Below are 12,529 nucleotides of genomic sequence, written 5' to 3' on the forward strand. Positions count from 1 at the left end.
TTCCTTCCTTCCTTCCTTCCTTCCTTCCTTCCTTCCTTCCTTCCTTCCTTCCCCTCTCTTTTTCTTTCTTTTGCTAGTGGGTCTTCCTGTGTAGTCCCAACTGTCTTGCAATTCCGTACACAAACTCGACTTCCAGACCAGACTCACAGAGGTCTGCCTGTCTTGCATGGAATTAAGGTCATATCACCACTCCTGGCCTAGCCTATATTTTAAATTAGAAACCTAAGAATTTTTTTGTTTATTTAATTAAAGGTTTTTAAAGAAGTTTTTTTTGTTGTTTTTTCTTTTCTTTTCTTTTCTTTTTTGCTAGGGGGTGTCTATACAGCCCTAAGTGTCCTAGAACTCATTATTTAGACAAGTCTGGCCACAAACTCACAGAGATCCACTTGCTTCTACCTCCTGAGTGCTGGGATTAAAGGCATGCACCACCATATTAGGATCTGTCTATTTTTTTTTCTTGGCTCAGTACTAATTTTAAACTTGATTTATAATGTTTCATGTAGCAACTTTTTGTTTGTATTTACTGCTTTATAATATTCCAGTGTATGAATGTAGCACAATTTGAATACTCTATTGCTGCAATATTCCTGGAACAAGTTTGAAGGTTTCCTAGGGTATAAATACAAAGGCTGAACCTGAGCTAGAGGGTCTGTAAGTTATGTGCAGCTTGACTATAGTAAATTATTTTTTAAGAAGTTGTTTTCAATAATAATTCTTCTTGTAGCATGTACTTGTTCTATATTCTTTTAAATTTTTTTATTAGATTTATTCATTTTATGTGCAAGTGTTTTGCCTGCATATGTGAGTGTGTGTGTGTGTGTGTGTGTGTGTGTGTGTGTGTGTGTACATCACTTGCATGCTTGGTGCCCTTGGAGGTCAAAAGAGAGCATCAGAGGTCCTGGAACTGGAGAGTCATGGATAGTGGTGCACCACCATTGGGTTTTAGGAATCAAACTGTGTCCTCTGCAAGAGCAGCAAGGACTCCAAACTCCCGAGGCATCTCAGCTCCCTGTCTCATATTCTTGACAGAGAGGTTAAAGAACTGTTTCAGTAGGACATGAAAAGAGCCTGAGGATCCCTTTGGTTGGTCCCCAAATCTTAGATCATGGACATCTGCTCCTTCTCTCCAAGCACGGGATTCGTTTACACATGCTCTACTATTCTGAATTAATATCATAAACTTTAATAACCTAGAACTCCTGAATCAATAGGGGATCCATAGGGCAAGGTGTTCTAAGTGCTCATAGAAAATGGGTAAAGGGGGCTTGAAGAAAAAAGAGCAAGTGCTCTTTTCTGTGTGCCGCCTGTGTTCCTAGCTCCATACTAGGGGCTTTACATTTTAACTCCATTTCATCCAAATACCACCCTACAGTCCATTGTATAGTTAAGGAGGCAGAGACACAGGAAAGGAGTTACTTGTTCACAGTCTAATTAGCAACAAAGCTAATTAGTGGCTGGCTCAGGATTTTAGGCCTGGTCTCTCTGATTAAAGAGCTCAAGGGTTTTTTTGTCTTTGTGTTTTGTTCTTAAATAATCTATAGCACAAAAGAAGCTTCCCCTATCTTTGGCTTAGACTCCTAAGAATCAATTCTTCTCAGTTTGTACTGACCCTCTATTTAAGAGATTATGGTCACCTCACTCATTGATTTCAGGTACATTTCCCTTGTATTACTTTTGATTGTCACCATCCTTTGTTTTCATGAAGCTAATCAGTCGCATTGGCTCAGGAGGTCTGCAGATGCACAGGGCTTGTGTGCTAGCTTTCTACTGTATGTCTAGGCTACTAATCAGAAGTAGCTTTCTCTTTAGGGACAGGGGCACTGAGATCTGGTTAAGATCTAATAAAGGAAGACAGGCATGGTTAGCACATGCCTGTACTCCCTCATTCCCTCTGGAGGTAGAAGTGGAAGAATGAAGAATTTGGGCTAGCTCAGATCATGGGTCTCAAAAAAAAGTAAGGACTGAAAGAACACAAAAGTTAAAAAGAAGATGAGTGATGGATCAGTGTTTCTTGACAGTAAAGACTGAAAATACTATGTTAGTTATTTTTATGATTTACTGTGCTTCATACGCAATGGCAGCAGTGGGGTGTTAAGGGTATTTGAGGAAGACCAATGCCTAAACATGCAGCAGGAACACCTTAAGTCTGATATAGATGTAATAGAGATACTGGAAAAATGTAAACAGGAGGTAATGACAGGGGAGGGAAATAATTAGCCAGGAAGCCTTTCATGGGTGTAGGAGAATGAGGTGTGTAGGTTGTAAAGCAGAGTAACACAAGGTCAGAATCCCAGGACTCAGCAACAATTAAATAAATCAACCTATTTTCCTACCTTTAAGTAAAGGGTCGTTTACATTTCTCCAGGTGTTTAATTTTGAGGTATGGGTGTATATGCATGTATTTGTATGCACATTATAACACACACACACACACACACACACACACACAGAGGCACACTCACACCACACCCTGGGTGCAGGTCTCATGCAGGGAAAAACTCATGTGGTAGTGCCTAAAATACAGCTAGGGCCTGGAAGTTTTGGGAACTGGATAAGAATGGAGGAGGGAGAGCTGAGTGCCATGTGAAATCCCATAGCCTGTGGAACCCCCAGTGTCCATGTGAAAACACCGTGGGCAGTCTCCAGGACAAACACTGTCCTTCATTATGCAATGGAACCTTGTCTTTCGACACCAGGACTGGTCTTATAAAGAGGCCTCCCTGAGGAGATTTTCTGACCTTATGGTGTGAGGTTCCGAAAGACTCTTAACTCTGGACAAACTTGAATGCTTGACCAGGGCAAAGGGACTGGTGTTCAGATAAGGCCTCTGTGCCTTTTATCTTAAAACTGGAGCCACTGTTTTTTGGCAAGGGGCTGGCTTTTTTGAATTCTGATTATCAATAGAGCTGCTAAGTAGCTTACTGGAGGCTTTACCTCCCAAAGGCAAAGTGAAGACTGATAGGCAGAGGTCAAGAGCGCAGAGGCCTTTCAGGTACGGAGCGAATCTATCTTTCTCTCTTCTCTCTTTTCTCCTCTCCTCTCCTCTCCTCTCTTCTGTCTGTCTTCCTTTTTTTCTTTTGGTTTGTTTGTTGTTCTTGTTTTGTTGTTGTTGTTTGAGACAGGATCTCTCTGTGTAGCCCTGGCTATCCTGGAACTTACTCTGTAGACCAGGCTGTCCTCAAACTCAGATATCTGCCTGCCTCTGCCTCCCAAGTGCTGGCATTAAAGGTCTGTGCCACTCCCACTCAGTGCTAATCTTTATTTCAATCAACGAAGCAGTAACTAGTATCTATATGTCTGGCCTTATATGAAACTGTAGAATGATGTCTTTGGTATACACACAAAATTATAGCAGAATTAACATAGTGTACATCATGCTGGTAGGATGTTGCTGCTAGGATGCATAGCAAAGAAATAAATGGAAGCTGGTGAAGAAAATAATGAGATTTTCTTTTCTTAAATTCATTTTTATTTTATGTTCATTGGTGTTTTGCCTGCATGTATGTCTCTGTGTGTGTGGGTGTCTCGGAAGCCCTGGAACTGGAGTTACAGATAATTGTGAGCTGCTATGTAGGTTCTGGGAATTGAACCCGGATCTTCAGGAAGAGCAGTCAGTGTTCTTAATCATTGAGTCATCTCTCCTGCCCCAAGACTTCCAAGGACTAAAAGATTAAAAAAAAAATCTGACAGCAGAGGAATGAACAGTTATGGCAAATGCTAGAAGCCAGGTCAGGCTGTGACTATGGGGCTTTCACTATGTAGCTGACCTCAAGCCCTTTGTGCAGCTTAGCTTGCCTTCACACTTGTGATCCTCCTGCTACTGCCTCCAGACGGCTGGCGTTACCAGTTTTTGCTACCATACTCAGCTAATGTCTGGGAATTTTACCCATGAGGCTGATTTCCATTAAGGCACGTTCTTTCCTTCCCCTCCCTTTTGTGGTCCTGGGATTAAGCCCAGGGCCTCATGCATGCTAGGCAGATGCTTTCCCGCTGAGCTCCACCAGCTCCATGTGGTACTTATTACACGGTACTCACTCTTCCCTTCTTTAGTTCAACCCAAGCCTGACATGAAGATTCTTATCTTAGAAATGCAGGTGTTGGAGACATTGCTGTTCAACAAGACACTCTAGCAGCGGACAGGGGAACAATAATGCCAAATACTAAACTTGTGTTTTCAAACTTCACTGTGAACAATTACCAGGTTTCCTTTTTAAAAGACTCTGCATTTTTCTTTTTAAAAAATTATACATACATTGTGTGTATGTGTGTGTGTGTGTATGAGTGTGCATGTGTGTGCTCTTGCACGTGGGTATGAACATGACATGGTGTTGATGTGGAGGTTAGATAACTTGTGGGAGGCTGTTCTAATGCTGTTTTCCAATGTGTGGGACCTGGGGATCAAACTCAGGTCATCACCATCAGTGCCAAGTACTTTTACAGGTTGAGCCATCTTGATGCATCAGGAATCTACACTTTAAACAATCACTCCAATGTTCCTAGTGCAGGCAGCCAGTGGAACATACCTTGAGAAATAATGCTCTAAATCTTAAGCAGAAATGACTGCCAAATGGAACTATATGGAAATTGCTAATATACTATTTACATACATATAGGTTTATCTACTCTTGATAATTTATCCTCTCACCTATGCCCTTTACAAATTTGCACGGCTGTCATCTAAGGAGTGAGATACAGCTACTGTTTAAGAGTGTTAGTTTTAGCTGGGCAGTGGTGGCACATGCCTTTAATCCCAGCATTCAGGAGGCAGAGGTGGGCAGACCTCTGTGAGTTTGAGGCCATCCTGGTCTACAGAGCAATTTCCAGGACAACCAGCTTGACACTGAGAAACCCTGTATTAAAAACAAAACAAAAACAAAAAGACAAAACAACAACAAAAAAGAGTGTTCTTTTTGTCTTTCCAAACAGATTATAATCACTGTAAAGACAAGGACTTCTCAGACTTTTCCCACACAGGGAAAGAGGTCAACGAAGGTAGTCAGGATGCTTAGTATCAATTCCTTACACCTCTATACAGCTTCTTTTTTAATTAATTAATTAATTAATTTTATGTGAGTTCACTGTAGCCGTCTTCAGACCCACCAGAAGAGGACATCAGATNCTGTTACAGATGGTTGTAAGCCACCATGTGGTTGCTGGGAATTGAACTCAGGACCCCTGGAAGAGCAGTCAGTGCTCTTAACCACTGAGCCATCTCTCCAGCCCCATAACTTCATTTTTTAATAGTTTTGTTTTGGAATCTAGTTTTGTTTCATGTAGTCTGACTAGCCTCAAAGTTGCTATATAACCAAGGATTGTCTTGAATGCTTGATCCTCCTGCTTTGGCCTCCAGCATGCTTAGATTACAGGCATGTACTGTGCTCAGTTTCCTTTTCTTAAACTTTTATTTATTCATGCTAAATTTATTCCTGTGTCATAAGTTTTGTCTCTTCAGCTTCTTCTGGGGAATAATTTGTTCCTTCTCAGTGAGGCTCATTGCAATGTGGCAGGGGAGTCACATGTGGGGTAATCTGGCCATGAGCTCTGTAAATTTGCTGCTTCATTGTAGATGCTTGGCTCATCTGGGTATGTTCAGTGTCTAGAGGACTTACATCTAAACCCTTAAGTTCAAAGTCTCTGCATTTTTAAGCATGTGCAGCAAGCATTCAGCATTCCTTTTGAGCTACATTCTTTGTCCTGTCCCACTCTTTGGTCTAGATGACCTACCAACTCTACCATTAAACAGCTGGAAGGACACACATTGCTTCTTTAAAGTGACATGTTTCAGGTATTTGGTGGCTTTTTGAATATGTGTGTCCTTGATGGCCTGCACAGTTTCACCTTCTTAAAGTGAACACAATGATTTGAACCTCTTGATTTACATGCTTTTGTAGGGTTTTCTGGGTCAAGAGATTCGTGAGCCATTTTCACAGGCCACCTCAGGACACTTACAGGAAGAGCTGGCTTCCTCTTTACACAATTATTTTTAAAAAATAATTTATGTGCCAGGAATGGTGGCGCATGCCTTTAATCCCAGCACTTGGGAGGCAGAGGCAGGTGGATTTCTGAGTTCGAGGCCAGCCTGGTCTACAAAGTGAGTTCCAGGACAGCCAGGGCTATACAGAGAAACCCTGTCTCAAAAAACCAAAAAATAAATAAATAATTTATGTGTATAAGTGTTTTCCCTGCATGTTTGTTATGTACCACATGCGTGCCTGGTACCTGAAGAGGCTAGAAGAGGGTGTCAGAACTGGATATATTTAGTGTCTAGAGGACCTAGTGTTCCCTGGAACTGGAATTAGACTGTGTGAGCCACCCACATGTGTACTGGGACTTGAACCCAGGTCTTTTGGAAGATGGTCAATGCTATTGAGCCTTCTCTCTTGTGTAGGAACATGACATCTTAAAAAATCCTGGAGGCCTTGTATTCTTTTAGGGCTATTATAACAAAATATAACACTACAGAAACAATATAGAATTCTTCACACTTTTTTGGAGGCTAGAAGTCCATAATCAAACTGTCAACAGTGTTAATTTCTTCTGAAATTTTCTTCTAGGCTTATCAATCACTGTCTTATCTGGTTTCAAAGGATCTTCTCTATCTGTTTCTTAATATCCATTTGTTTAATTGTACCAGTCATATTTTATTAGGGTCTACCCTAAATGACCATGTTTTAATTTATCTTTAAGGACCCTATCTTAACCCCCCCCCCCCGCTCTCCCACATATCTTGAGGTACTGTAGATTAGGACTTCAGCACTGGGTTTTGGGGATATAATTCAGCCCAGAAAAGATTTCTAGTTTCAGCTTCTAGAATTCACACTCGCCCTCCTCTTCCACCTGCTAGCCTTGTATAGTATGTTTTCTCCACCCTTTGGCCTTCTTCCTCCACCTCTTACAGACACACAGCTTGTGTGGCAAGGACTCATGGAGACCTGCTCTACAAAGCCTATAGTAGAATGGGCAGGTCTTGGCCTGTCCCAAACAGCACAACACTCAGGAGTGGTTCCAGTTCCAGAAGTTACTTACTGTCTTACAGCCTTTGGCCATTTCTCTGCTCGGGTGTGTAAGCATTTGATAGCAGATTCTTTGTGAGTGGTCTTAGGCTATCCTAACTCATTCTTGGTTTCTCCTCCTGTAGCTTTTTGTTGTTTTGTATCTTTCTTCAGTCTCCCAAGGCCTGGCTAGGTACAAACTTGAAGGCCCAACTCTCCTGCCTCTGCCGTGTGTAAGTATACTCTTACAGCTCTTTCATTAGTCCTTACCTTGAGTAGTTTGTTTTACTTTTTTTTTTTGACAATTTTTTTGTGTATGTGTGTTGATATTTTCATATCCTAGTGGACATGTGAACTTTGTTCAGTTTTTTCCTTCTACTGTGTGGGCTGGGATAGTACTTAGGTCCTCAGGCTTGGTTGCAAACTCCTTTACCTGCTGAGCCAACTCACTGCCAAGAGCTGGTCTATTTGAATACCTCACTTGAGGGTGGAACCTAGGGTCTTGCACATGTGAGGCAAATAGTTACACCCCACAGTCCTTGAGTTTTTGAGGGTAAGCCCATTATTGTGACATTCCTAAAGGTGACAAACAGCAACACCATTAAGAATTCTCGGGAAAGAAACTTTAAAAGATGAAAGAATTAGAGGCGACTTCAAGATTTTTAATTCTTTTTCTTGGTCACTTCTTCATGCCAGCTTCAGAGAGCACTACTATGGAGAGGCAAAGCTTCCCAGATTATTCTTAGTCAGTAAGTCGAACGTCTAGTTAAACCAGAAAGTCTTGCTCAATTATCTTTTTTTTTTTTAAAGCTTTGAATTTCCTTTGTTCAGCTGACATTTATCCCATTGACACAGTTACTGTTAAAATATAGGTCACTGTTTTGTAAAATCTGTGAATTCCCCAATTTGTTTCTAATCCTTATTACTTCAAAAGTGAATGGGTAAATTCCTGGAGAAGCTGCCACCTTATGGCAATAAGGGATCCCATTGTTCCTGTTGACCAATCTTAATATCTTCCTGTCTTAGCTTCCATCCAAGAATTTGTTTCCTGGGGTGTGGCTTTCCATCCTTTTCACTTTTTGCCCTCTGGCACTGAACTACTCTTCTGGCCACAGTGCCCTCTTCTGCACCTTTCCTGGCCTCCATCACAGGCTTGTGTGGGATTGGGAAAAGAACTCTGGGTCTCCTCTGAATTCTTGCAATAGGTTAGAACTCACCCCATTCTTGTCGAATGGATTTCCTCTCAGTGTCACGGCACCTATGGCCAACGACTGCATTGTGTTGGGAAGTCTTCCAATCCCCATTAATCTTCAATACATACCGCCATGAAAGTATGTAAAGTGATAAAACTAGAGAAATTTGTTGGCTTCATTTCACCTCAAAAGGCTTGGAGCAACCCCAGTAAAGGGTGTAAAGCAATCTAAGAAGTCAGGCTGGCACGCACTGTGGAGGGCAGGCATGAGACTGCTGTCCTTTGGACCCTCCTTACCACCAAACTTTCTTTACTAACACTTTAGAAATACTCCGCGATCCAGCATCAGCAGCTCCTTTTGAGGTAGGCTGGGGAGCTAAGCAAAGGGGCTGGTTGCATTGGCTAGCCTCCACTAATCTGAAGGCAGTGGTCAGGCAGGACACGGACCTCTTTAGCGCGTCAGGATTAGCAATGGTACTGTCCATCCAGGGCCAGCACGTCGCCGACCGCACCTCTTGGCTCCCCGGGGTTCCTTTCCCGCGCTACTCGCCAGCAGGTCCTTGAGGGGAGTTTCGAGCAGAACCTTAGCTTCCACTCCGCTCTCCGCCGGGAGGTGGAGCCGTTGGGCTGGCCCCAAACCCGCCCAGACAGAAGGGGAACCCACCACGTCCCAGACCCGCCCGCCCTAGCACCGCTCGGCCCCGAATGGCAGAGCAGCGCTCGGACCATCGGCATCGCCTCACGTCGCCCCGCCCCGCGCCGCGCGCCCATTGGCTGACGCCGGCCCGAGCCCGCGCCTCGCCCCCTCCCCCTGGCGCCCAGACCGCTCGGCTGCCCGGAGCGGGGTCGGAGGTGAACGGCCTGGAGTAACCCCGGACGCGCGCGGACCTAATGGGGCTGGGCGGCTGAGGTGGGCGGCCGGGCGGGGGCGGACCGGGGGCGGGGCTGTCCGCCGAAGCCCCGCCCTCCTCGGCCCCGGTGCCGGGCCGGCCTGCCGAGCGCCTGTCAGCCATCGCCGAGCCGCCGGCGTCGCCTCCCGCCCAGCACACTTCGGCCCAGGGGCTCAGCGACCGTCGGTCCCTGCGTGCCGCCAGTCTGAGGTGAGGCGAGGGCCGCAGCGCAACCCGGAGCGGACCGGGCTGCGGAGGGGCAGCCGGCAGGGGGCGGCCTCCCAGCCTCCACCGGCACGCGGTGGGGCTCCATCCCATGCAGACCCCAAGCCGGGTAGCCGAGTCCTCTCCTCAGCTCCGCGGCCTCCGAGTCCCCTCGCTCGAGCTCCGCGTGGAGGGCTCTGGGGTGCGGCGGCTTGCGGGCCGAGACCCCGGAACCTGGGAGGAGTACCGCCCTGGGCCCTTAGGGAGGAACCAGTGAGTCTGCCCGGTGCTTGCTGCCTACTTGCGGGTCTGATTCTTTGCGTTGGCTCCTGGGCTCCGAGAGGGAGAAGACCACGTGGGAGGCGGGTGTTGAGGGTTGGGTCTGGTTGCACGGAAAGTCTCGGTCCTCTCTTGCGGAGAGAGGTTTGGGGCGCAGAGGCGCGGGCTGCTGTGGCACTCACTGTGCCTTTGTATCGCGGGGAGAGCCCGGGCCAGGCGGGCTGTCCCTTTGCCAGTTCCTGCTCGCAGGATTTGAGGGTTTCTATGAGGGACGTAAGTAGTAAAAGCGTGCTCACCAGTTCTTAACTCTCTCTTTTGGGTTCGCCTTGCTAATTTAGGGCAGCTATTGGAGATAAGACTTAAGAGGGTGATAGGAAGCTAGAGTTCAGAGGAAAATGTGAGTGGAGATTCTGCCCACATCTGGGCCGATATGTATATAGTTTGGATTTGTGTATCTGGCAAGTGGACATTTCCAATAAGCTTTAAAAATCAGGGGCTTCATGTAGGCCTTGTGGGTTTTTATAGAAGCATACAGGAGTATAACTGATCAGAGGAAATAATTTTAGATGGTTTTGTTAAGAGATTTAAGACAAAAGACTCTAGGATTTCCTGATTCCATGTCTACATAAATTGTTTCAGAAACTTCCCAACGTGCAGAATAAATCTAATAATCTGGCCTTCACTCTCAGACGTTGTTTTCTTTTGACTTTTTTGTTTCATTTTTCCCTCTAATTCTACAGTTCAGGCTGGGAAGTATGCTTTCCTTGGTTACATAGTTTAGTTTCCTCTCTGTTAGCCGATAGGAGAACCCTAATTTGTCTGTTGCTTGGTGAATGGGGATGCCCTTGACATCTGTTTTGGGAATTTTTTTGGGTTCACTTGACAAGCACTTGTTGGAAAAGCGTTGTTGTCTAACAGTCGGATTTTTTAAAAAAAGCAGTGCAGGTAGTAGGTGTTTGCTTTCCGCAAAGTAGCAAGTTTCTTCCCACTTCTTTGGCTTCAGTTTATTTCTAAATACTATTTAAACCTTAACAGGAGTATTGATGTGACCCCAATGATAATTAGCAAAACTTGTGGGTTTGAAAGATGTCAACAGTAAAATACCGATTTCTGGAGCCGCTGGCGCTTATTAGTGTTATAGAGTTTGCTTGTGATTTACCAGAGAAAAGAAATACATCAAAGAAAAGATTAAGTCGTTTTCAAAATGGAAGGGAAAGTTGGGAAACAATGAATTTTTACATCAGACCATGACTAAGTAATATCAAAGAACTGTCATTGTGAAAGCTAGCCTTGCAGAGCTCTAAAGTGCTGTGAATGAGTTCAGGTGTAGAGCACTTTTCAGCTAATAAGTAGGAAATTTTTACCTGCCACGAAGACTGGTTTAACTGGTCTAAAGGCAGTGTTTTATTTTTATTTGAAGGGACTTCATATATGTAGCCTTGAACTTGGAATTCTCTTGTCTCAGAGTCTCAAGTATAAGGATTGTAGGCCTGTGCTGACTGACATACTCTGCTGTGTTCTCTCCCTGCCTCCCTTCCCTCCTGAGATATGATTGTTCCTCAAGTAGTGTATGGCCCTGGCTGTCCTGGAACTTTCTTTATAGACGAGGCTGGCCTTGAACTCAGATCTGTCTGCCTCTGTCTTCCAAGTGTTGGGATTAAAGGGTGCCCTACCATACCCAGCTTTTTCTTTACCCTTTTCCTTTTTTGTTTTATATTTATTTGGTGTGTGTGTGTGTGTGTGTGTGTGGTCATGCAGGTGCTCAGGTGCATATGTGGAGGTCTGAGGACAACCTTTAGGAATGGGTCTTCAGGTTTGAACTCAGGTTGTCAGGCTCCATAAGCACTTACCCCTTTAAAAAAAGAAACCAAAAAACTTTTTATCTATTTTTTTGTGGGGAATGTAAGCATGCCTGCCATGTGGAGGTCAGAAGACAGTCTCCGATCTGTTTACTCTTGTATCATGTGAGCCTTGGGGATTGAACGGAGATCATCAGCTCACAACAGTCCCCTTTACCAGCTGAGCTACCTTCTGGGATTACAGGTGTGTGCCGCCATATTTGTTTTGTTTTTGACGTGTGTATGTGTGTGTGCACTCCTGTACAAGCTTACATGAGGTCAGAAGACAATTTATGAGAGTTGATTCTCTCCTATTATGTGGGTTCCTGGCAAAAAGTGCTGTTATGTGTTGCGCTGTCTCCTTGGCCTTCAAATCTTTTTTATGCATTGCTGGGGATTGAACCAGGGCTTTGTGCATGCTAAGCATGTACATTACCAACTTAGCATTCTCAGCCTCATTGCACCTTTCTTTAAAATAGGCATGTCTACCTACAGCTCCCAGGCCACTTGAGCCCCAGGGTTTCTGTGAATAGGACCCTATTTGTAGATGCCGCCATTTTGGCATGTCAAAAAAAATTAGATAGCCTTGCTTTTTGTTTTTGTTTTGTTTTCAGTTTTAAGGTAGCTAATACCTTAATTATTGAGTGAGGAACCAACAATTAAAATCGTGCAGTAATACACTTAAATTTAATGTTTTTACTTGGGAAAGGCTGGGCTACTCTTTGAAGCCATTCAGAAAAAAAGTTGTTTTATCATTCTTTAACTTTTTTTGTTTTGTTTGTTTTGTTTTGTGGCAGGGTTTCTCCATGTAGTTCTAGCTGTCCTAGAACTCTCTCTGTAGACCAGACTGGCCCCAAATTCAGAAATCTGCCTGCCTTTGCCCCCTGAGTGCTGGGACTAAAGGCGTGTGCTACCACTGCCTGACATTCTCTTAACTTTTTAAAAACATCTTCTATATGTATGGGCACAGGAGGGATCAGGGTAAGGTCAGAAGACAATTCTAGGGAGTTAGTTCTCTCATTCCCCTGTACATTGAGCTCAAGTTCCCATGCTTGAACTTGAAGTCTGTTTGATAGTTGAGCTATCTCACCACCCTTCGCATATTCTTAAAGATTAATAACTGTAGAAGCCACG

At 44.4% G+C, this 12,529-nt stretch overlaps 1 protein-coding gene across 9 annotated transcripts in view; it reads left to right on the top strand.

The window, feature by feature from the left end:
• The window catches only part of Acaca (acetyl-CoA carboxylase alpha), a 271,090-nt gene that overhangs the window by 39,211 nt on the left and 219,350 nt on the right, over positions 1 to 12,529 (top strand). For 2 of the 9 annotated variants that reach the window (XM_029546016.1, XM_029546017.1), the window contains exon 1: positions 9,296 to 9,551. The exons of 2 other annotated variants lie outside the window; for them this stretch is intronic. In XM_029546016.1, the coding sequence (XP_029401876.1) occupies positions 9,391 to 9,551 (161 nt within the window). In that variant the 5' untranslated portion in view covers positions 9,296 to 9,390. 5 more of the 9 variants (XM_029546020.1, XM_029546023.1, XM_029546022.1 and 2 more) reach the window with 5 other exon arrangements.

Source organism: Mus pahari, chromosome 14 (genome assembly GCF_900095145.1).
Source record: "Mus pahari chromosome 14, PAHARI_EIJ_v1.1, whole genome shotgun sequence".
NCBI lineage: Eukaryota > Metazoa > Chordata > Mammalia > Rodentia > Muridae > Mus > Mus pahari.